At 53.5% G+C, this 22,316-nt stretch overlaps 1 protein-coding gene across 7 annotated transcripts in view; it reads right to left on the bottom strand.

Annotated features, from left to right (window-relative positions):
* LOC112613925 (coronin-7) overlaps positions 1 to 22,316 on the bottom strand; it is a 64,617-nt gene that overhangs the window by 42,029 nt on the left and 272 nt on the right. For 2 of the 7 annotated variants that reach the window (XM_025369812.1, XM_025369815.1), the window contains exons 2-6: positions 19,229 to 19,325; positions 18,267 to 18,341; positions 13,464 to 13,534; positions 12,793 to 12,976; positions 10,143 to 10,219 (exon numbers count right to left, since the gene is read on the bottom strand). In XM_025369812.1, coding sequence (XP_025225597.1) covers positions 10,143 to 10,219; positions 12,793 to 12,976; positions 13,464 to 13,534; positions 18,267 to 18,341; positions 19,229 to 19,325 — 504 coding nt within the window. The remainder of the gene's footprint in view (positions 1 to 10,142; positions 10,220 to 12,792; positions 12,977 to 13,463; positions 13,535 to 18,266; positions 18,342 to 19,228; positions 19,326 to 22,316) is intronic. The other 5 variants (XM_025369813.1, XM_025369816.1, XM_025369817.1 and 2 more) reach the window with 3 other exon arrangements.

Here is a 22,316-nt window from a genome sequence, read left to right as displayed (position 1 = left end):
AAAAAAAAAAAAAAAAAAAAAAAAAAAAAAAAGAAAATGAGCTTACACCTCCGAACCATCCATTCAGCAGTAACTGATTCAGATTATCCAAAGGGAGGATGGAAACAGACAAAAGGCAGAAAAAAAAGTACTGAAATAAAACACCCATACTTTGTATAGGACCTTCTTTCTGTGGAACAATCTGTGTGTGTGTGCATGCACACGTGTGTGTACACAAACATGCACGTTTGGCCATAATAAATTAAATGCAAAAGGAAGTTGTAGAATAACATGGCATAGTGTGATTCTACTGTGGTAAAAATCAACAAAAATCTCCATTTGTGTGACCATGATCCTGTTTGTTTTCATTGTTACACAGCTGTCATACAGCCCATACATTTTACACCTTTGTTGAGCAAGGAGAAATGTCTAGAATAACACAGGCCGCTGTGCTAATGCTGGGTACCAAGGGTGGGGAAGGTGGGGGCTGGTTAACTTTTTCTTTTTACATCTTAGCACAGGTCTATTTTGTTTCATTCAGCATAGATTCCTGTTTTCATATTTTGAAAAACAGTAAACAATTTGAATTTGAAATGAAAAACAATACCAACCAGGCATAGTGGCTCGCGCCTGTAATCCCAGCACTGTGAGGCTAAGGTGGGCGGATCACCTGAGGTCAGGAGTTCGAGGCTAGTCTGGTCAACATGGTGAAACCGCGTTTCTACTAAAAATAAAAAAATTAGCTGGGCGTGGTTGCAGGCGCCTGTAATCCCAGCTACTCAAGGGACTGAGGCAGGAGAATCGCTTGAACCCGGGAGGCAGAAGTTGCAGTGAGCTGAGGTTGCACCACTGCACTCCAGCCTGGGCAACAGAGTGAGACTCCGTCTCAATAAAAAAAAAAAGAAAAACAACATCCTTTGCACCAGCACACATTTAAAAAAACTTGAAATACACATGCTCCTCAAAATACAATGGAGTTACATCCCAATAAACCCATCTTAAATTGAAAATACAGTAAGTATCGCCAGGAGCAGAGGCTCATGCCTGTAATCCCAGCACTCTGGGAGGCCGAGGCGGCAGATCACTTAAGGTCAGGAGTTCGAGACCAGTCTGGCCAACAAGGTGAAACCCCGTCTCTACCAAAAATACAAAAATGAACCAGGCATGGTGGCAGGCACCTGTAATCCCAGCTACTCGGGAGGCTGAGGCAAAATTGCTTGAACCTGGGAGGCAGAGGTTGCAGTGAGCCAAGATCATGCCACTGAACTCCAGCCTGGGTGACACAGCAAGACTCTCTCACACTCACACACACACACACACACACACACACACACACACACACACAAAGGCCAGGCCCAGGGGCTCACACCTGTAATCCCAGCACTTTGGGAGGCCAAGGTGGGCAGATCACCAGGTCAGGAGATCAAGATCATCCTGGCTAACACGGTGAAACCCCGTCTCTACTAAAAATACAAAAAATTAGCTGGGCGTGGTGGCGGGCGCCTGTAGTCCCAGCTACGGGAGGCTGAGGCAGGAGAATGGCGTGAAGCTGGGAGGCGGAATTTGCAGTGAACCGAGATCACACCACTGCACTCCAGATTGGGCGACAGAGCAAGACTCCCGTCTCAAAAAAAAAAAAAGAAAAAAGAAAAGAAATATATATTAAGTAAAATTTGCAGACCAGAGAGTCTTTGTTCAAAGAATCACCAGTGCTGAAAGTGTGAAAACCTGTGGTTGTGCATCACTTTCACACCATCGTAAAGTAAAAAAATTGTAAGTCAGGGACAATCTGTACTTAGTCGTAAATCTAATGAAATATATACAAGATTTATATGAGGACAATTGCAAAACTTTGATGAAAAAACCAAAGAAGATTTAAATAAATAGGTAGTCCATGTTCATGGATATAGAATCTCAATACTGTCAAAAAGTCAGTTATTCTCAACTTTATCTATAAATTCAACAGAGTCCCAATCAAAATTCCAGTAAATTATTTTGTGGACAAACTGATTTTGAAGTTTCTATGAAGAAACAAAAGACACAGAATAGCCAACCAGGTGCAGTGGCTCCCGCCTGTAATTCCAGCACTTTGGTAGCAGCCCAAGGCTGGTGGATCATTTGAGGTTAAGAGTTGGAGATCAGCCTGACTAACACGGTGAAACGTCATCTCTACTAAGAATACAAAAAAATTAGCCGGGCGTGGTGGCACACGCCTGTAATCCCAGCTACTCGGGAGGCTGAGTCAGGAGAATCACTTGAACCTGGGAGACGGAGGTTGCAATGAGCTTGCAGTGAACCAAGATCGTGCCACTGCACTTCAGCCTGGGAAACAGACTGAGGCTCCGTCCAAAAAAACCCCAAAAATGCTACCGTAGGCCAGGCACAGTGGGTCCTGCCTGTAATCCCAACACTTCGGGAAGCCAAAGTGGAAGAATTACTTGAGCCCAGGAATTCGAGATCAGCCTGAGCAATATGGCAAAGTCCATAAATGGACATTTCTCTCTTTTTGTATTTTTTTTTTTGAGATGAAGTTTCACTCATCACCCAGGCTGGAGTGCAGTGGTGTGATCTCGGCTCACTGCAACCTCTGCCTCTCAGGTTCAAGTGATTATCTTGCCTCAGCCACCCGAGTAGCTGGGAACACAGGTGCCCGCCACCACGCCCGGCTAATTTTTTGTATTTTTAGTAGAGTCAGGGTTTTGCCATGTTGGACAGGTTGGTCTCGAACTCCTGACCTTAGGTGATCTGTCTGCCTTGGCCTCCCAAAGTGCTGGGATTATGCGTGTGAGTCACTGTGCTTGGCCTTTTGTTTGTTTGTTTTTGAGACAGAGTCTCACTCTGTTGCCCAGGCTGGAGTGCAGTGGCGTGATCTCGGCTCACTGCAAGCTCCGCCTCCCAGGTTCACGCCATTCTCCTGCCTCAGCCTCCGGAGTAGCTGGGACTACAGGCGCCCGCCACCACACTCAGCTAATTTTTTGTATTTTTAGTAGAGACGGGGTTTCACCGTGTTAGCCAGGATGGTCTCAATTTCCTGACCTCGTGATCCTCCCACCTCGGCCTCCGAAAGTGCTGGAATTACAGGCATGAGCCACCGCACCTGGCCTTTTGTTTGTTTGTTTCTGAGACAGAGTCTCGCTCTGTTGCCGAGGCTCAAGTGCAGTGGTGCAATCACAGCTCACTGCAAATCAACCTCCTGGACTTAAGCGATCCTCCCACCTCTGCTTCCCAAGTAGCTGGGACCACAGGCACAAGCTACCAGGCCCTGCTAATGTTTTAATTTTTCTTTTGTAGAGATGAGGTCTCATTACGTTGAGCAGGCTGCTTTTGAGCTCCTGGCCTCGAGTAATCCTTCTGCCTCAGCCTCCCAAAGGGATGGCATTACAGGTGTGAGCCACCAGGCCTGGTTTAAATATACGTTTTTAAAATATATATATAGAAATGGCCAAAAAGCATATGAAAAAGTGTTCAATATCACTAACCATTAGAGAAATACAAACCCAAACCACAATAAGATATCCCCTGACACCCATTAGGATGCCTATTACATTTTTTAAAATAGCAAGTGTCAGGCTGGGCACAGTGGCTCATGCCTTAATCCTAGCACTTTGTGAAGCCAAGGTGGGGAGAATCACTTGTGGTCAGGAGTTCGAGACGAGCCTGGCCAACATGGTGAAACCCTCTCTCGACTAAAAATACAAAAATTAGCTGGGCGTGGTGGTGTGCACCTATAATACCAGCTACTCAGGAGGCTGAGGCAGGAGAATCACTTGAACCCAGGAGGTGGAGGTTGCAGTGAACTGAGATCGTGCCACTGCACTCCAGCCTGGGCGACAGAAAGAGACTCTATCTTGGAAAAAAAAAAAAAAAAAAATAGCAAGGCTGGGTGCAGTGGCTCACACCTGTAATCCTGACACTTTGGGAAGCCAAGGTGGGTGGATCACAAGGTCAGGAATTCAAGACCAGTGTGGCCAACATAGTGAAACTCCGTCTCTACTAAAAATACAAAAATTAGCCAGGTTTGGTGGTGTGTGCCTGTATTCCCAGCTGCTAGGGAGGCTGAGGCAGGAGAAACGCACGAACCCAGCAGGCAGAGATTGCAGTGAACCGAGATGGCACCATTGCACTCCAGCCCAGGTGACAGTGCGAGACTCTGTCTCAAAGAAAAAAGGAAAGCAAGTGTTGGTGGGTACGTGAAGTTAGAACCCTTGCACACTGTTGGTGGGATTGTAAAATGGTGCAATTGCTATGGAAAACAGTACGGCAATTCCTCAGAAAATTAAAAGTAGACCTATCATGTGTTTCAGCAGCCCCACTTCTGGGCGCCTCTCCACAAGAACAGAACGCAGGCCATAAAGAGGTATTTGCACACCCGTGTTCATAGCAGCACTACTCGCAATAGCCAAGAAGTGGAAACAACCCAACATCTACTGATTGATAAATGGATCAACAAAATGTGGTCTGCGCGTCCTACACAGCCTTCAGAGGCAAGGAAGTCCTACTGCACATGGCAACAACCAGTAACCCCTGACGGCGCAGCATTTCACGATGCTCAGAGAAATCAGTCAGCCCCAAAAGAACAAACAGTATATGACTCCGCTTATGTGAGGCATCTAAAGTAGTCAAATTATACACACAGAAAGTGGAACGGCAGTTCCTAGGGGCTGGGAGGTAGGGCAAAGGGGAACTGCTGTTTAATGGGTATAGAGTTTCAGTTCTGCAAGATGAGAAAGTGATCAAATCTGTTTCACAACAGTGTAAATATACTTAACACTACTGAACTGTACACTTAAAAATGGTTAAGATGGTGATTTTTGGCACTTTGGAAGGTCAAGGCGGATCATTCGAGCCCGGGAGTTTGAGACGAGCCTGGGCAACATAGTGAGATCCCTGTCCCTACAAAAAATTAAAAATAAAAAAAGTAGCCGGGTGTGGTGACACGTGCCTGTAGTCCTAACTACACAGGAGGCTGAGGCATGAGAATCACTTGAACCCGGGAGGCGGAGATTGCAGTGAGCTAAGATCACGCCACTGCGCTCCAGCAGTGTAATAATGATGATGATAATAAGAATAATAATAGTTTACCATTGGTTCCTCAATTGAAACAACGTACCACACTCACGCAGGATGTTCGTCACAGACACTAGGGGAGGAGGTAAGGAATATGGAAAATCCTTGTACTACTTGCTCGCTTTTTTTGTAAACTTAAAACTGTTCTAGAAAATAGTCTATCAATTAAAACAACCCAAAAAGAAATGCAGGGGAAAACCAAGTGAATTCCCACTCCACAGGCAGCCCCTCCCTGGGGGATGAGTAGCCTCCCCGCTACTACCAAGCTCGAGGCTAAGTGCTGGACTCTGGGGCCTGGAGGTTGTCATGGGAAACTGCGGAGAAGAACTTAGACCTGGTCGTGGAAGGACAAACAGAGCTTGTGCTGGGAAGGGAAAGGCATTCGAGGAAGGTAAAATAGCATGAGCAAAGAGGTGGAGAAAGGAGCTTGCTGGTGTGTGGTGTTGGGGGAGGAGAGGCCACGTGAGGAGGCAGATGGTGGGAACCAAAGGGGCCGTGGGCACATGCACGGCTGGCAGAGGTGGGGACCTGTCTGGAGAAGGCCTCAAAAGCCAGGTCTCCCTGGTCTGCCTCGGCAGGGCCCCGGTTTTATGCCGCTCCTGGCAAAGCCCTGCCAGCTGCAGTTTACCAAGGACCTGCTACATGCCAGGCGGGCACCAGGTACAGTCCAGGGGCTGGCTCTTAACACTCCACTACTCCACAGCCTCGGGTTCAGAGGGATGGCGAGAAACAGAGAGAGGAGGATGAGAGACAGAGGACAGAGACCAAAGAGAGAACAGCGAGGGACAGTGAGGGATGAGAGAGGACAGAGAGGGATAGAAACAGAGGACAATGACAGAGCAGGCCAGACAGAGCAACTAGAGATCAAGGACAGAGAGAGGGGACAACAGGAGACAGGCAGGACACAAGGGACAGCAAGCGACAGAGGCTCTAAGGAGATGAAGGGCAGGACTTGACATCCAGCAGCCAGGGCTGCTCCTGCCCCACGGAGCTGCAGAGACCGACAGCCTGCATCCCGATGCCAACATCACCACTGACCAGCTATGACATGGGCAAGCCCCCGAGCCCCCTATGGTTTATTTTTATTTTTATTTTTTTGTTTGAGCTTTTAGTTAGTTTGTTTGTTTTGAGATGGAGTCTTGCTCTGTCGCCCAGGCTGGAGCACAATGGCGTGATCTCGGCTCACTGCAACCTCTGCCTCCCAGGTTCAAGCGATTCTCCTGCCATAGCGTCCCGAGTAGCTGGGATTACAGGTGCATGCCACCATGCCTGGCTAATTTTTGTATTTTTAGTAGAGGCGGGGTTTCACTATGTTGGCCAGGTTGGTTTCGAACTCCTGACCTCAGGTGATCCGCCTGCCTTAGCCTCCCAAAGTGCTGGGATTACAGGCGTGAGCCACTGCGCCCAGCCAGTTTGGGGGGTGTGTGTGTGTGTGTGTGTTTTAAAGAGACAGGGTCTTGCTTCGTTGCCCAGGGGTGTGTGTGTGTGTGTGTGTTTTAAAGAGACAGGGTCTTGCTTCGTTGCCCAGGGGTATGTGTGTGTGTGTGTGTTTTAAAGAGACAGGGTCTTGCTTCGTTGCCCAGGCTGGAATGAAGTGGTTCAATCCGAGCTCACTTCAGCCTCGAACTCCTGGGCTCAAGCAATCCTCCTGCCTCAGCCTGGGACCACAGGCGTGTGCCACCAATGCCTGGCTAATTTTTGCATTTTTTTTGTAGACATGGAGTTTTACCATGTTGCCCGGGCTGGTCTTGAACTCCTGAGCTCAAAAGATCCTCCCACCTCGTCCTCCCAAAGTGCTGGGATTACAGGCATGAGCCAGCGCCCGGCCACCCGCCCAGCTCTGTGAACTGTGAGGATGCGGACAGCGCCACCCCTGGGCAGGCTGGGTGCTGGGGCTAAGGGCGGAACTCACAGCACACACTCCACGAGGGCAGCTGGGCCACCGGGTGCAGGAGCTTAACGTGGGGTCCAAACCAGAGTTCAGAGTGAGCATTGAGGCTGCTCTGGCGCATTGGAGAGGAACTGGGCTGCAGAGGCCACGTCCTCCCCCGCTCACCAGGGCTCAACTGTGCCGGGAATAAGGAGAGCAGCCGGCCGGAATGGGCCATCCGTGAGGAGAGCGCGCCCCCTAGCGGCCTCCTGTCTCTTCTCTCCCTCCGGCCCCGTCACCGCAGTGGGAGGAGCTGAGAGGGAGTAGGAGGCTGAGAGGGAGTAGGAGGCTGAGAGGGAGTAGGAGGGGGCTTTGGTGGTCCCGGGAGGCAGACCTGCTCACACAGCGGCAGGACAGGAGTGGGAACTAGGGACACGGAGGCTTCCCCGCCAGGAAGGAGATGGGGCGGGGGTGGGGGCACACTCTGGTGGGAAGTCCCATGACCCCTCCACCCCCATCCCCATCAGGCAGCCCGTGGCATGAGCAGCTACAGTGCGGAAACCCAGAGCCAGGTGCCGCAGCAAAGAAGGGCTCAGGCTCGCTCCTGCTGTGGGGTGGGCCCATCCAGCAGCTCCAGCCACAGCTCAGGACAAGCCCTCGCTCTCTACACACTCATGGGCATCACCGGCTGCCCTACTACAGTCAGGCCGCCCCCCCACTCCCGGCTCCATACTGCCAGGGTTTCCAGTGTAGGATACCCCACCAGGACTCCGATGTACCCGCTTTACAGCAAAAGGAGGCGAGAGCAGACCCAGGTACCCACTGGCCCTAGACTGTGCTGACGGGTGCGGCTTGGAGGCAATGCTGCATCCCCACAGGTGGAATTCCTAGGTCCAGGAACCAGGGAAAGGAGCGGGAGTTGGTCCACTAAGCATCACTCCCAAGACCCACTTGGGACATGTGTGCTTCTCGTCCCTGCAACTTTAAGCTCTGGGTTTAGTGGGGGAAACACGTCCACTGGGGAAGCAGCAGGAGCTCCTGCATACTGTGGACTCCTCTGACTCTTCCTGCAAGACGCCAGCAAGCAAGCAGAAGAGAGGCCAAGCCAGTGGCCCACGGGGTTGCTCACTGTCCTTCCCTGCACAGCTGTGATGGTAAATGGGGCTCGGACCCCCAGGAGGAGGACCTGGACCACCACACCAGTGACAGAGGGGCAGACAGTTTCTCAAAGAAAGATGTCACAGTCCCAAGGCAGCCATCCCTGAGTCCTGCTGAGACTGCCCGGGCCATCCCCTCTGCCCGTCCCCTCCTTCACAGCCAGGGGTCATCCCTCAAGGACCGGCCTTGAGCTCACTCTGCCTGGGAAGCCGTCCCCAGCAGTGTTAGGCCAGAGCACGCATATCAGGTCTCCCCAGAGCTCAGGTCTCCCCAGAGCTCAGAACCTTATTGGTCCCCAGAGCTCAGGCCAGTGTCTGGGACTCTCTGCTCAACAACCACCACAAAGGAAAAGCTGATCAAGACTGGGAGAGGGGCTTCTACAAAAGCAGAGTACAGAAAAGAAAGTTAGACTAGTGTCCTTCCAAGTATGCAGAGCCCTGCGGCAGGATGCTCAGGTCTGGTTGGCCTCCTTGCCCTGCTAGCTCCTGTTCGGCTCCATCCCCAGGCCTCTCGGCCATTCTTCATGTGTCTTCAGGCTCGGCACACCTCCAGAAGGGCCCTGACGGGTGCCCTCATTCCCAGCAACCCCGACAGGTCTTCAGAGACCCTTGGCAGTACCCACGGCTGCCTCCCTGGGGAAGCCCTTTGGCCCTGATCTCAGGGCCCAGCCCGGTCCTGGCTTTCCTCCTCCCACCTCCTCCCCTGCAGGCTCTCCTCATCCCCTCCTAGGGGTAGCACTGTGTGGTCAGCATATCAAACAAACAGGACCTTTTCACCTGCAGCCGGATTCTGCTCACAGCCCCTCTGGCCAGACTCCACTGACACCTCCAGGTACCACTGGCAGCTCAACGAGGCTACTGCCACCCTGGAGCAGCTCTGCCCAGAACGTTCACACCAGGTGCCCCTCTAGCGCCCCCTCCCTGCCACAGCACTCCCCTTCCCAGTGACAGGCCTCTCCTACTGCCTCGGGACCACCATGCCTCCCACCCAACCCTTCTCCAACATTTGGCTTCCTCCTCCCAGAGGTCTCCGCCACCCCCGGCAGAGAACAGCTCTCACCTCCCTGCAGGGTGTCCCACATCCCCCTGTAGACGCTGCCCCTCCTGCCACGCACCGTCCACGCGGTTCCTAATGCAAATCTGCTCTCCTCACTATACCACCTGCCCTACTCTGGCCTTTAACACTTCATTGCCACTGGGCGCAGTGGCTCATGCCTATAATCCAAGCACTTTGGGAGGCCAAGGCGGGCATATCACGAGGTCAGGAGATCGAGACCACGGTGAAACCCTGTCTCTACTAAAAATACAAAAAATTAGCCGGGCGAGGTGGCAGGCGCCTGTAGTCCCAGCTACTTGGGAGGCTGAGGCAGGAGAATGGCATGAACCCGGAAGGCAGAGCTTGCAGTGAGCCGAGATCACGCCACTGCACTCCAGCCTGGGCGACAGAGTGAGACTCTGTCTCAAAAAAACCAAAAAAACAAAAAAACACTTCATTGCCTTCCCATTACTGCTACGGCAACAGGTACAACCCTTACTCACCACCCAGCACCCGCCTGCCCCACACCCGCCTGTCCTAGTCCCAGATCCCTGCCTGAGGCCATGTATCCCTGGCCTGTCCAACCAGCTCAAAGCACCATGTCCCTCTTGCAGAGCCCGGGTCACGGATCCTCTTGTCTGTACTGTCCTTGATGGAAGTCACCTCCCTAGCAACTGGGGCCTGGCCCAGCACCTGTGGCCAAACGCTGCCTAACAAGAGTCTCACGGAAAGGCTGGCGGTTAGGACAGACCAGATGGGGTCAGAGGCGGCTGGCTGAGGGTGGGGATGTCAGGGCGCAAACCAGGGACCAGCATGGGCTCTCATCTGACAAGGGTCCAGGCAAGGTAGGGACTTCCAGATGTAGGTGAGCGGGGGTGTGAGGGGCAGCTAGGGGGCAGGGCACACAGGTAACCATCCTGACCTCAGTGCTCCACTGCCCCCTAAACAACAAGCCTGGAAGGCCCAGCCCAGGGGGTCCCAGCCCAGGAGACCAGCACAGAGCCCCACAGGGGCTCCCTGCCTGCCTGCTTACCTTGCATGCCGTGCCCACCAGGGCTCCGTCCCGGCTCCAGATGGCGCTCTGCACCAGGTCCCCATGGGCCACCAGCTCTGCAGAGAAGCAGTCACAGTTAGGCTCCGGGCAGCGAGGGCACCAGGGAAGTGGGTGGGGGCGGGCCTTGCTGGGGCGAACTCTCAGAGCAAAGGCAGCAGCTACGAGGATCCTTTTCAGCCAAGGGGGTAAGGGCAGCAGCTCCTCCCAGACAGGCTTCCCCTGCACCACAGGCTGCTTCCTTCACCCCACCTTTGTGTAGCTGTACATCACTCAACTACCTTCCAAGGCTCCCTGCTCCTGCCCTGGCTCTCTCATCCCTCCCAGGCTCACTTCCAACATACCTCCCACCCCACAGGGTCACTCCCACCCTAAGCCTCTACACCTGCCATCTATACTCTCTCCCGCTAGTGTGAGGTATTAAAATACATCTCTACATCCTCTGCAACTCCTGTTCCAGGTTAAATTGTGCTCCCCTAAAAAGATGGTGAAGTCCTAACCCCCACTACTTTTCGGAGACTTGCTCTGTCACCCAGGCTGGAGTACAGTGGCGCGATCTCAGCTCACTGCAATCTCTGCCTCCTGGGTTCCAGCAATTCTCCTGCCTCAGCCTCCCAGGTAGCTGGGATTATAGGCACCTGCCACCATGCCCGGCTAATTTTTGTATTTTTAGTAGAGACGAAATTTCACCATGTTGGCCAGGCTGGTCTCAAACTCTTAATGTCAAGTGATCCGCCCACCTCAGCTTCCCAAAGTGCTGGGATCACAAGCATGAGCCACCGCACCCGGCCTATTATTATTTTTTGAGACAGCATCTTGCTCTGTCATCCAGGCTGGAATGCAGTGGTGTTATTATAGCTCACCACAGCTTTCACCTCCTGGGGTTCAAGTAATCCTCCCACCTCAGTCTCCTGAGTACCTGGGACACAGGTCATGCCACCACGCCTGGCTAATTTTTTAATTTTTTGTAGAGATTGTATCTCACTATGTTGCTCAGGCTAATTCTCAAAATCTTGGGCTCAAGCAATCCTCGCGTTTTGGCCTCCCAAAGTGCTGGGATTACAGGTGTGAGCCATAGCGCCTGTCCAAGAAGGTTTTTTTGTTTTTTGTTTTTTTCTTTTTTTGGGGGGACGGAGTCTTGCTCTTGTTACCCAGGCTGGAGTGCAATGGCACGATCTAGGCTCACTGCAACCTCTGCCTCCTGGGTTCAAGCAGTTCTCCTGCCTCAGCCTCCCGAGTAGCTGGGATTACAGGCACCTGTCACCATGCCCGGTGGCTAAGTTTTTGTCTTTTTAGTAGAGACGAGGTTTCACTATGTTGGCCAGGCTGGTCTCGAACTCCTGACCTTGTGATCCGCCCGCCTCGGCCTCCCAAAGTGCTGGGATTACAGGCGTGAACCACCACGCCCAGCCAAAGTTATTTTTTATTTTATTTATTTATTTATTTATTTTTTTTTTTTTTTTTGAGACGGAGTCTCGCTCTGTCGCCCAGGCTGGAGTGCAGTGGCCAGATCTCAGCTCACTGCAAGCTCCGCCTCCCGGGTTCCCGCCATTCTCCTGCCTCAGCCTCCCAAGTAGCTGGGACCACAGGCGCCGCCACCTCGCCCGGCTAATTTTTTTGTGTTTTTAGTAGAGACGGGGTTTCGCCGTGTTAGCCAGGATGGTCTGGATCTCCTGACCTTGTGATCCGCCCGTCTCGGCCTCCCAAAGTGCTGGGATTACAGGCTTGAGCCACCGCGCCCGGCCGTTATTTTTTATTTTTATTTTTTTGAGACTGCGTCTCACTGTGTCACCCAGGCTGGAATGCAGTGGCGCAAATCTCGGCTCACTGCAACCTCTGCCTCCTGGGTTGGAGCAATGCTCTGGCCTCAGCCTTCTGAGTAGCTGGGATTACAGGTGTGCGCCACCATGCCCAGCTAGTTTTTGTATTTTTAGTAGAGACGGGGTTTTGCCATGTTGACCAGGCTGGTCTTGAACTCCTGACCTCAGGTGATCCACCCACCTCGGCCTCCCAGAGTGTTGGGATTACAGGCATGAGCCACTGCGCCCAACCGTTATTTTTTTAAATGGAGAAAAACAACAGGAAAATAAAAAATAAAAAAAACAAAACAGCTAAGAGGATGAAACTGATGGCTACGGAGAGTGAAGAGAGATGAGGTGTTTATTACAGCCTCATAGAATCTTAAAACTTGGCCGGGCGCGGTGGCTCAAGCCTGTAATCCCAGCACTTTGGGAGGCTGAGACGGGCGGATCACGAGGTCAGGAGATCGAGACCATCCTGGCTAACACGGTGAAACACCGTCTCTACTAAAAAATACAAAAAACTAGCCAGGTGAGGTGGCGGGCACCTGTAGTCCCAGCTACTCAGGAGGCTGAGGCAGGAGAATGGCGTAAACCCGGGAGGCGGAGCTTGCAGTGAGCTGAGATCCGGCCACTGCACTCCAGCCTGGGCGACAGAGTGAGACTCTGTCTCAAAAAAAAAAAAAAAAGAGAATCTTAAAACTTTTACACTATGTAAGTGTAAAACTTTGGTATCTGTTTTTACATTTATGTTACTAAACATGCCAACAAAGAAACGGAGTGCTGTCCAGAGTTGGACTGCCCTGGGAAGGGCAGGCCAGGGTGGCCTGTACCTGTCAAAGGCTGCTGCTTGGCTGCATCCCAGACCTTCACAGTGGTGCCTGCTGCGCTCACCAGAACGCCGTCAGAGGTGGGGTGGAACTGCAGCACCTCCACTGGGAGGTCCTCAGGGCCCAGCACCACCCCGGGTGCTGAGGGCAGGGCCTGGCCGGGCCCTGGCAGTCGCCAGAGTTTCACCTGCAGGAAAGACCAAGTCCGTGAGCACAGGGTTGAGGGCCTCACTGCCTTGAGCCAGCTGCCGTGACCCCAGTGAGGTCCCATGTTGGAACCAGGCTGCTCCAGGAGACCACACCACTGGCCTGTCGATGGGGGGCGCCCACCTGCCTCAGCTTGCTTGGGCCAGGGGCTGCATACCCCACATCCAAGAAAGGAGGGAGAGAATCTCAGCTCCAGGACCACAGGGCATGGTCCGAGAGTCCGGGAAGTGGCTCTGCTGTTTCTGGCAGCCTCCCTGCCTGCTGTCCTTGGGCTCCAGGTCAGGTCACAGCCACGGCTCCAAGCAAGCCCTGTGGGGCCAGGAATTCAGACCAGCCCTGCAGCCCTGCGGGAGTGTGGCAAGGCTGGACTGGAAGGCAGCAGAGCCCTGTGGGGATCGGGGTGGGGCTCAGAAGCCCTGGACTACGGGCTGGGACATAGAGCAGCTCTTCCAACTGGCTCCACTCACCGTCCTGTCGGCCGAGCCTGTGGCCAGGAGGAAGTCATCAAAGGGCGAGAAGTCCAAGTCGGTGACCAGGTCTGTGGGAGAGGAATGGCTGAACCCACCGGAATGTCCTGTTTCCAACCCAGTATGAAGCAAAGCCCAGGGCTTCCGAAGTGACACTTTGTGCGCACACAGAAACAGGCTGCAAGTTGACAAGGCTCCTCTGGACACCATGGGGGCAAACGCCACAGGCCCCTCCTGTAACATATGTCCCTGAGGGCCCCACTGAGCCAGGGTGGCCAAGGGCTCTGGCATCAGGAGGTTGGCATGAAATGGGCAGGAAGCCCCTTGAGTCACCAGGCACATGCAGGAATGCAGCCGCCCAGCCCGACCCCACCTAGGGCAGCACAGCCCGCTGCTCCTTCAGTGGTGGAACGTCCCCAGGAGTCACCTAATAAATTGCTTTTTGGTTAAGCAAGCTGGAGTTGGCTTTAGTTCTTTGCAACCAAAGAACCTGCATGGTGGCCGGGCATGGTGGCTCATGCCTGTAATACCAACACTTTGGGAACCTAAGGCAGGCGGATCACTTGGGCTCAAGAGTTTGAGACCAGCCTGGGCAACATGGTGAAACCCCATCTCTACAAAAAATATAAAAATCAGTTCGGTGTGGTGGCGGGCGCCTATAGTCACAGCTACTCAGGAGGCTGAGGCAAGAGAATTGCTTGAACTCAGGAGGCAGAAGTTGGAGTGAGCGGAGATCACACCACTGCATTCCAGCCTGGCGACAGAGCAAGACCTTGTCTCAAAAATTAAATAAATAAGAACTTGAACAGTTCAGCTCTGGAGGTGGGGAGGGGTAGGTGCAGTGCACAAAGTGAGCCAGACACCAGAGGGAAATGCGGTGGGTGGCTGCGGAGGTAGAGACTAGGCATGGAGGGTGGCTGGGGTTCGGGGTGTGAGCAGGACGAGAGGCATCACCAGAGCTGGGAGCACAGCGACCACACGCTGCTATCTGCCTCCCAACAGGGCTGAGCAGGACTGTCTTCCTCCTGGCCGCCGGAGACAGGGAAAAGACAGGACATGCCTTGGGATAGCCTTGGCCTGGAATCCCAGCTGGCAGGACCACAACAGTCCTGGGCCTAAAGCCACAGAACCTCTGCTGCCCTCAGTCTGGGGTGTGCTTGCTGGGCCCTGCAGGGCAAAGTAGGTCCCTGGGCAGGTGTAGCAGCTGGCACAGGGGGGCTGGCATCTCAGGCATGAGATGTGATAACGTAATCAAGTACTCTGAGTGCTCAGCGTGTGCCGGCACCACAGGTGCCCAAGGGCTGACATGCAGGGACCTCACTGAATCCCCATAAGGATGCAGCAGGTGGTGCTGCGGCAGCATCCCCCACTGGAGAATGAGGACACCAAAACCCAGAGAGGGTGGGTAATTGCTCCAAGTCACACAGCTGAGAGACAGGGCTGGTTTTAGAACCTGCGCTGCTCAGCATGACAGCTGCTGCCTCTCCCCACTGGAGCGGGCCCCAGCTGCCACCCCACAGCCTGGACACCAGAAAGCGCCCAGAAGTTGCTCACCCTCTGCCCCACTGGCCGCTGGGTGCAAGGGCAAGAGTGGCCCTGAGCTGAGAGGATGAAGGAGCCCCTGAAGGCAGGGCAGCAGCCAGAGCCTCGCCTGGCCATTTCTCCCCACACCAGCACCTCTGAGGCAGAAGGGCACCTGGTGCCTCTAGGGCAGGTTCCAGGGCTGCTGGAGCTCAGCTTCCCATGAGCAGTTTCCCGGGAGGGCTGCTCATGCAGGCGAGGCTCTGAACAGCTGCAGCCACAATGAGGCTCCGGACTTGCCTACAAAACCCTGGTCCAGCTTCTATTTGGAGAGTCCTAGTAGCAGAGGGCTCACCACCTTGCAAGCATCACCAACTTGGGCTAGCTCCCTCATGGGTAAGAAGCATCAAAAAATCAAACATGAAGCCAGGCACATTGGTTCACGCCTGTAATCTCAGCACTTTGGGAGGCCAAGGTGCGAGGATCACTTGAGGCTAGGAGTTCAAGACCAGCCTGGGCAACACAGCAAAACCCAATCTCTACAAAACATAAAGAAATCAGCTGGGCATGGTGGTGTGTGCCTATAGTCCCGGCTACCAGGGAGGCTGAGAGAGAGGATCCCTTGAGCCCAGGAGTTTGAGACTGCAGTGAGCTATGATTGCACTACCACACTCCAGCCTGGGCGACAGAGAGAGACCCTGTCTCTAAAAAAACAGACAAACCCAAACACAAGCTCCTATAGACCTGGGTTCTGATTCTGGCCCTGCCATAACAATGGGTAAGCTCCTAACCTTGCAAGAGTCTCAGTTTTCATAGCTATAAAATGGGTTGTTTTAAAACCTACTTCAAAGAGATTTGAGATTAGGTGAGAACAGACTTGTTATACAAGCTGCCACACAGATGTATCTCTAAAACAACATGCTACATGAAAGATGCCAGATTCCAAAGACCATGTATTATGTGATTCCGTTTACGTGACATGTGCAGAAAAGGCCATTCTACAGAGGAAAGGCTGGTAAACAGCTGCAAAGGGCAAGGTAGTTAAGTATTCTAGGATTTCAGGGCTCAACAGTCTCAGTCACAACTCAACTCTGCAGTTGTTGCAAGAAAGCAGCCACAGACTATACATCAATGAATGGGCGTGGCAGTGTTCCAATAAAACTGTTTACAAAAACAGGCAGCCAGCTGGATCTGGCCGTGACAGTAGTTTGCAGACCTCTGCTACAGAGGCAGGAAGCAGATCAGCTGTTGCCTGGGGCTGTGGTATCTGAGATAGAAATGGATTAACTGCAAAGGGGCACTCGGGATCTTTTGGGGATGATGGAAATGTTCTAAAACTGGACGGCAGTGCGTGTGACTCAGTCTCTTTAATAAGAATCATCAGGCTCTTGGCCAGGTGCGGTGGCTCACACCTGTAATTCCAGCACTTTGGGAGGCCGAGGCGGGCAGATCACGAGGTCAGGAGATCAAGACCATCCTGGCTGACACGGTGAAACCGTCTCTACTAAAAATACAAAAAAAAATTAGCCGGGAATGGTGGCGGGCACCTGTAGTCCCAGCTACTCGGGAGGCTAAGGCAAGAGAATGGCATGAATCCAGAGGCGGAGCTTGCCGTGAGTGGAGATGGTGCCACAGCACTCCAGCCTAGGCGATAGAGTGAGACTCCGTCTCAAAAAAAAAAAAAAAAAAAATCATCATCTGGCTCTTTACTTAAAACAGGTAATCTGACTGGGCCCCAACACTTTGAGAGACCAAGGTGGGAGGTGGGAAGATAGCTTGAGGCCACGAGTTCAAGACCAGGCTGGGCAACACAACAAGACCCCATTTTACAAAAAATTTTTAAAAATTAGCTGGAGGGGTGGTGACATACGCCTGTGGTCCTGATAACTTGGGAGGCTGAGGTGGGAGGACTGCTTGACCCCAGGAGGTCAAGGCTGCAGTGAGCCATTATTACGCTACTGCACTCCAGCCTGAGTGACAGAGCAAGACCCTGTCACAAAAACAAACAAAAAACAGGTAATGTTGGCTGGGCATGGTGGATCACACCTGTAATGCCAGTACTTTGGGAGGCTCACTTGGGAGGACTGCTTGAGCCCAGGAGTTTGAGAACAGCCTGGGCAATACAGCAAGACCTTGTCTCTATATACTTTTTAAAAGTAAAAAAAAAAAGTTTAGATGAGAAAACTCAGCTAACATACTTAGTACAGAGAGCACTCTCCATAAATCTTTACTGTTGTTATTAACCACCATCATTATCATCATCAGAATCCCTCCACGGCCCTGCATTTCCAGCCTGAGGACCAGGCATCAACTGCCTTCCCTCACCCGAAGGCCTCCCAACAAGCAGCCAGGAATGCAGGCCAGAGAGACTGGGCCCGCGGCCGCTGCAGCTGGACAGGGAGAGGTGAGGCCAGCTGGGCCGCTCTGCCTCCATCTGAGGCGAGCAAACTGTTCCCTCAAGGCAGGCAGTCTGCCAGGCAGGCTGCTGGGCGCCCCCAGAAGCAGCTGCGGGACACAAAAGGTCTCTTTGTGACAACCCATCTCCACCCCTGCAGCCCAGCACAGCCACCTCCTTGGAGGGCCCCGAGCAGCTGGGCTGGGGAGGATGCCTGCTGGAGAGGGGGCTCCAGAAGATGGAGGACTCAGAGCCATCCAGCGTGGAGTCCTCGGCAGGGACAGGGAACCAGCATCAGCCTGGAGCCTGGGGTGGCCACTGCACACCCCGCTCCATCCAGCTCACAACCGGAGCACACAGCTTCCATCCTCTCTGCCCAGGCCAGAATGCTACAACCAGGAGGAAGCCTTCTGAGCCACACCATTTCTTTCTTTTTTTTTTTTTTTTTTTTTTTGAGACGGAGTCTCGCTCTGTCGCCCGGGCTGGAGTGCAGTGGCACTATCTCGGCTCACTGCAAGCTCCGCCTCCCGGGTTCACGCCATTCTCCTGCCTCAGCCTCCCGAGTAGCTGGGACTACAGGCACCCGCCACCTTGCCCGGCTAGTTTTTTGTATTTTTTAGTAGAGATGGGGTTTCACCGTGTTAGCCAGGATGGTCTCCATCTCCTAACCTCGTGATCCGCCCGTCTCGGCCTCCCAAAGTGCTGGGATTACAGGCTTGAGCCACGGCGCCCGGCGAGCCCCACCATTTCTGAGAGAGTGCACAGACAGGGTGACAGGAGGGACCTGGCAAGCCATGGGGCGGTGGGGCCAGGTGAGGATGAATTTCTAGCGCTGGAGAGGGAGGTGCAAGTTTCAGGCTTCACCCACTAGTTAGACACCCACTCACCTGAATGGCAGCCCAGGTGGGCCACGCGTCGCTTGTCTTCTCCTTGGCCTTGCAGAGGCACAATGCCCAGTACACCTGTTAAACAAACATGGGGGCTCTGACTTCAGGCCCCACCTGAAGGAGGACCACCGACCTCCTTGCCCAGGGCTCCCAGAGGAGATGAAACCCAGCAGCTCAGCTTCAGACCTTCCCAGAGCCTCCACTAATCACAAGATCATATCCTCTGCACATAGCCATGGCCTATGGGTAGGTTCTGGCCCCATGCATGAGCCGTCCGTGCCTCGGATGAATACAGAAGACATTAGGCAAGAGGTCCTCTCTTTTTCACATGGGTCATACAAAACGGGCTGAGGGCTTTCGTATGGGGTTTGTGGCTACCATCTGCCACTTTTCCCACCTTTTCTTGAGGAGGAAGCCAACACCCAAGGTGGCAGAGTTGAGAGACCCAGAGAGGTCAGGGCCAACAGTACATGTGAGCCTTTGGGTACCAATCTGCGTTAAGTCCCTGACCTCTTAGTTAGGTTAAAACGTTATCCATTTTTTGCTTAAGCCAGCTTGAGGGTCTGAGTTACCAGTATCAATCAAGACAGTGCCAACCAAAACATGGGATTTTCAAACCTTTGTGTTCCTACTGTCCCCAGCCATCCAGGGCCTAAAGATGAGGAGCAGGGAGCACAGGGGGACAGCTGGAAATACAAGCATCAGTCCCCTCCCAGCCCTCCTGGCCATGCTCTTGCATGTGGTTTGTACACACACATGCCCTAATCAAAAGCAATCAGATTACTGCGCTTGGACCAGTTTGTGGGGGTCTAAAGCCTGGTATGGGGCTCACCTCTGAGCTCCCCAAGGCAGTTCTGTTCCAAGTCTCCAACCAAACCAAGCCTGCCCCTGCTCCCCACCCCATCTATGGTGACGATGACCAAATACCTGAGCAAATCTCCACACTCATGGCCACTCCCTACCTGGATGGTCGGAGTTGAACGCGATCAAGCTGCAGCTTGATTTGATGTGGTTCCTGCATGAAGGGGCGGTTCCTGCTCGAATGTCACTGATCCAGGCCTGAAAACCAAGAGTAAAGAAGCATGTGATGAGAGACAGGGTTCCACTTCCATACATGCCTAAAGCAAGGGGTGGGGCATAATCCGGGGAACTCTAGTTCAAAGCTGTACCATTCGAGATGCATTCTTTTATTTACTTTTTCTTTTCTTTTTGAGACAGTCTCACTCTGTTGCCCAGGCTAGAGTGCAGTGGCGCAATCTCGGATCACTGCAATCTCCGCCTCCTGGGTTCAAGTGATTCTCCTGCCTCAGCCTCCTGAGTAGCTGGGATTACAGGTGCCTGCTACCAAGTCCAGCTAATTTTTGTATTTTTAGTAGAAATGGGGTTTCATCATGTTGGCCAGGCTGGTCTCGAACTCCTGGCCTCAAGTGATCTGCCCGTCTCGGTCTCCCAAAGTGCTGGGATTACAGGCATGAGCCACCACACCCAGCCGTGATGTATTACTTCAGATCGGGTTCCCACTCACGAAGTCCCTTAGAAAATGCAAAATGTGGGCAAGGTGCAGTGGCTCATGCCTGTAATCCCAGCACTTTGGGAGGCTGAGGTGGGAAGATCACCCTGAGGTCAGGAGTTTGAGACCAGCCTGGTCAACATGGCGAAACCCTATCTCTACTAAAAATACAAAAATTAGCCAGGCATGGCGGGGGGAGGCACTGACAATTCCAGCTACTCAGGAGGTTGAAGCAGGAGAATCGCTTGAACCCAGGAGGCAGAAGTTACAGTGAGCTGAGATCATGCCACTGTACTCCAGCCTGGGCAACAGAGCGAGACTCCGTCTCAGGAAAAAAAAAAAAAAAAAAAAGACAGAAAAAGAAAATGCAAAATGTGGCCAGGCCTCCTCCAAGTACCAGGAGAAAAACACCCAAGCTCAGGGAAGGGAACCACCAAGGCCTGGCCTCATCAGGACACACCTCTCCACAAAGTCACATAAGTAAAAGGCACACCCCCACCCAAGGGGAGGCAGAGGAGCACTTTTCTGAAACTAAGATCTGCAAGGTCCACACATTTTCTCTGTTGTCGTCAAACCACCACTCAGCACTCCTTCCTGCCCTCAATGACAGAACACCCACGTTTCCCAATCCACCCACCCATAGCACCCCGGAAACCACCTCCACCACCTGAAGTTTCTATATCAATGTTCACCTGCCATGGTTAGAGCATCAGTCCCACCCTATTATTTCTCCCTCCTGATTCGTGTTTACTGTATAAACACAGTGACTGGAAATATCTGTGAAAAGACCAGATCACCTGTTCTCCCACCTCCCTAACATAAACTGTTTTACGTTCTCCCTACAGTCTGTAGTTCCATGCCTCTCTCTTTATGTTGCTGGACTAGGGCCCACCCAGGAGCAAGAACTAGGACCCCTCAAGTATTCTCCAGACCCCTCCAAGCAGTACTTAACTGCACTCAGAGCCGCCAGCTGTCTTGATGCAAATCTAGGTACCTCCTCCTAACTTTTCTTTTTTTTTTTTTCTTTTTTTGAGACAGTGTCTCACCCTGTTGCCCAGGCTGGTGTGTAGTGGTACGATCTTGGCTCACTGCAACCTCCACTTCCTGGGCTCAAGAGATCCTCCAGATCCTCCAACCTCAGCCTCCCAAGTAGCTGGGACCACTGGAGTGAGCCACCACACCTGGCTTTTTTTTTTTTTTTTAACTTGTTGTACAGAGGGGTTTCACCACGTTGCCCAGGCTGGTCTCAAACTCCTGAGCTGGAAGCAGTCCACCCACCTCAGCCTGCCAAAGTACTAGGAGTCACAGTGTCCAGCCCCTCCCCCTAAATTTTCAATGGCTCCCCACTGCATTCAGAATAAAACCCAACTTCTTCTGGTGGCGCTCAGGTTCTTCAGGACCACTCTGGACTCATCCGTCACCATGCTGCTCCGGCCATCCCCTCCATCCACTCATGTTCACTTTCCATTTCTCCACCAGGCTTTCTCAATTCTCACCCTTCTGGCCTCAGCTGAAATGCTACCTACTCCAAACAGCCTTTCCTGACCACCCTACTGAGACTGGCCCCTCCATTCTCCATCCCAGCCCCTTATGTGTGTTCTTCGATGTCCTTATGAAAACCTCCAATGCTCTTGTCTGTTGGCTTGCTGTCTCCCTCATGAGGCTACAAGCGCCACAGGGGAAGGAAAATGCCATTGTGTTCACCGCGATGTCTCCAGCAGCTTAGCACAGCATAAAGTGGGAGCAGAGGAAATATAGTCCAGACCACAAAAACGGAGCCTCTACCCAGACTGCCCTGGGACCCTGATGGGGTCACTTGAGGTCAATTCCTAGGCCCAGGTATCGCAGGACACTCCCAGGCCTTACAAATAACACGGAAAGCGGCAGAGCAGAGCTGACATCCTCCAAGGCACACTTCTCATCAGTCCTCCTGCCCTTTCGGGGGTCCGAAGGGTCTCCCGGCACCTGCCTCAGCAATTCTTTGGGGCTCCACCTGCTCAGGCTTCCCCAGGCCCCACCCAGCCGTGGCAGCATCACCGAGATAAGGGAAGAGCTTGCGCCAGCAGCGAGAGGAGGAAGCACCGGCGGAAACCCGAAGGAGGGGCGCGTGCGGCCGAGGGGCTCCCTCCCCACCACCGACACACTCGGGCTCGCCGGGGCCAGAGGAGAGACGGGCGTCTCCCCACAGCCCAGCCCAGCCCGGGGCAGGGGCGACCGGGAGCGGCAAGGAGGAGGAGCCAGGCGCCGGTAGCGCCCCGAGCCCCGGCTCTCGGCGAGGCCGACCGGAAGCTAGAGGCAGCCTCGCAGGCCTGGGCCCCGACTAGGAGGGCTGCGCCGCCTCGGGGGTCCCGGGGCGAGGTGGGTGAGGCAGGCAGACCGCCAGGGTCACCGAGCGCCAGAGGGAGTCACGGGAGCGCTGGACACTGCCCTCCGGAGGCGACGAAACGGCCCGGACGCCGGGGCCAGGGCCTGAAGGGGGTTCCCTGGGGATGGAGGGCTCGGGGGTCCAGGCGGCCCTCTGGGGGCCCCGTGTGGGGTCC

The sequence above is a fragment of the Theropithecus gelada genome, chromosome 20, assembly GCF_003255815.1.
Source record: "Theropithecus gelada isolate Dixy chromosome 20, Tgel_1.0, whole genome shotgun sequence".
In the NCBI taxonomy this organism is placed as follows: Eukaryota; Metazoa; Chordata; class Mammalia; order Primates; family Cercopithecidae; genus Theropithecus; species Theropithecus gelada.
The sequence above is the reverse complement of the archived record's forward strand: the minus strand, read 5'-3'. Positions and strand labels throughout refer to the sequence as shown.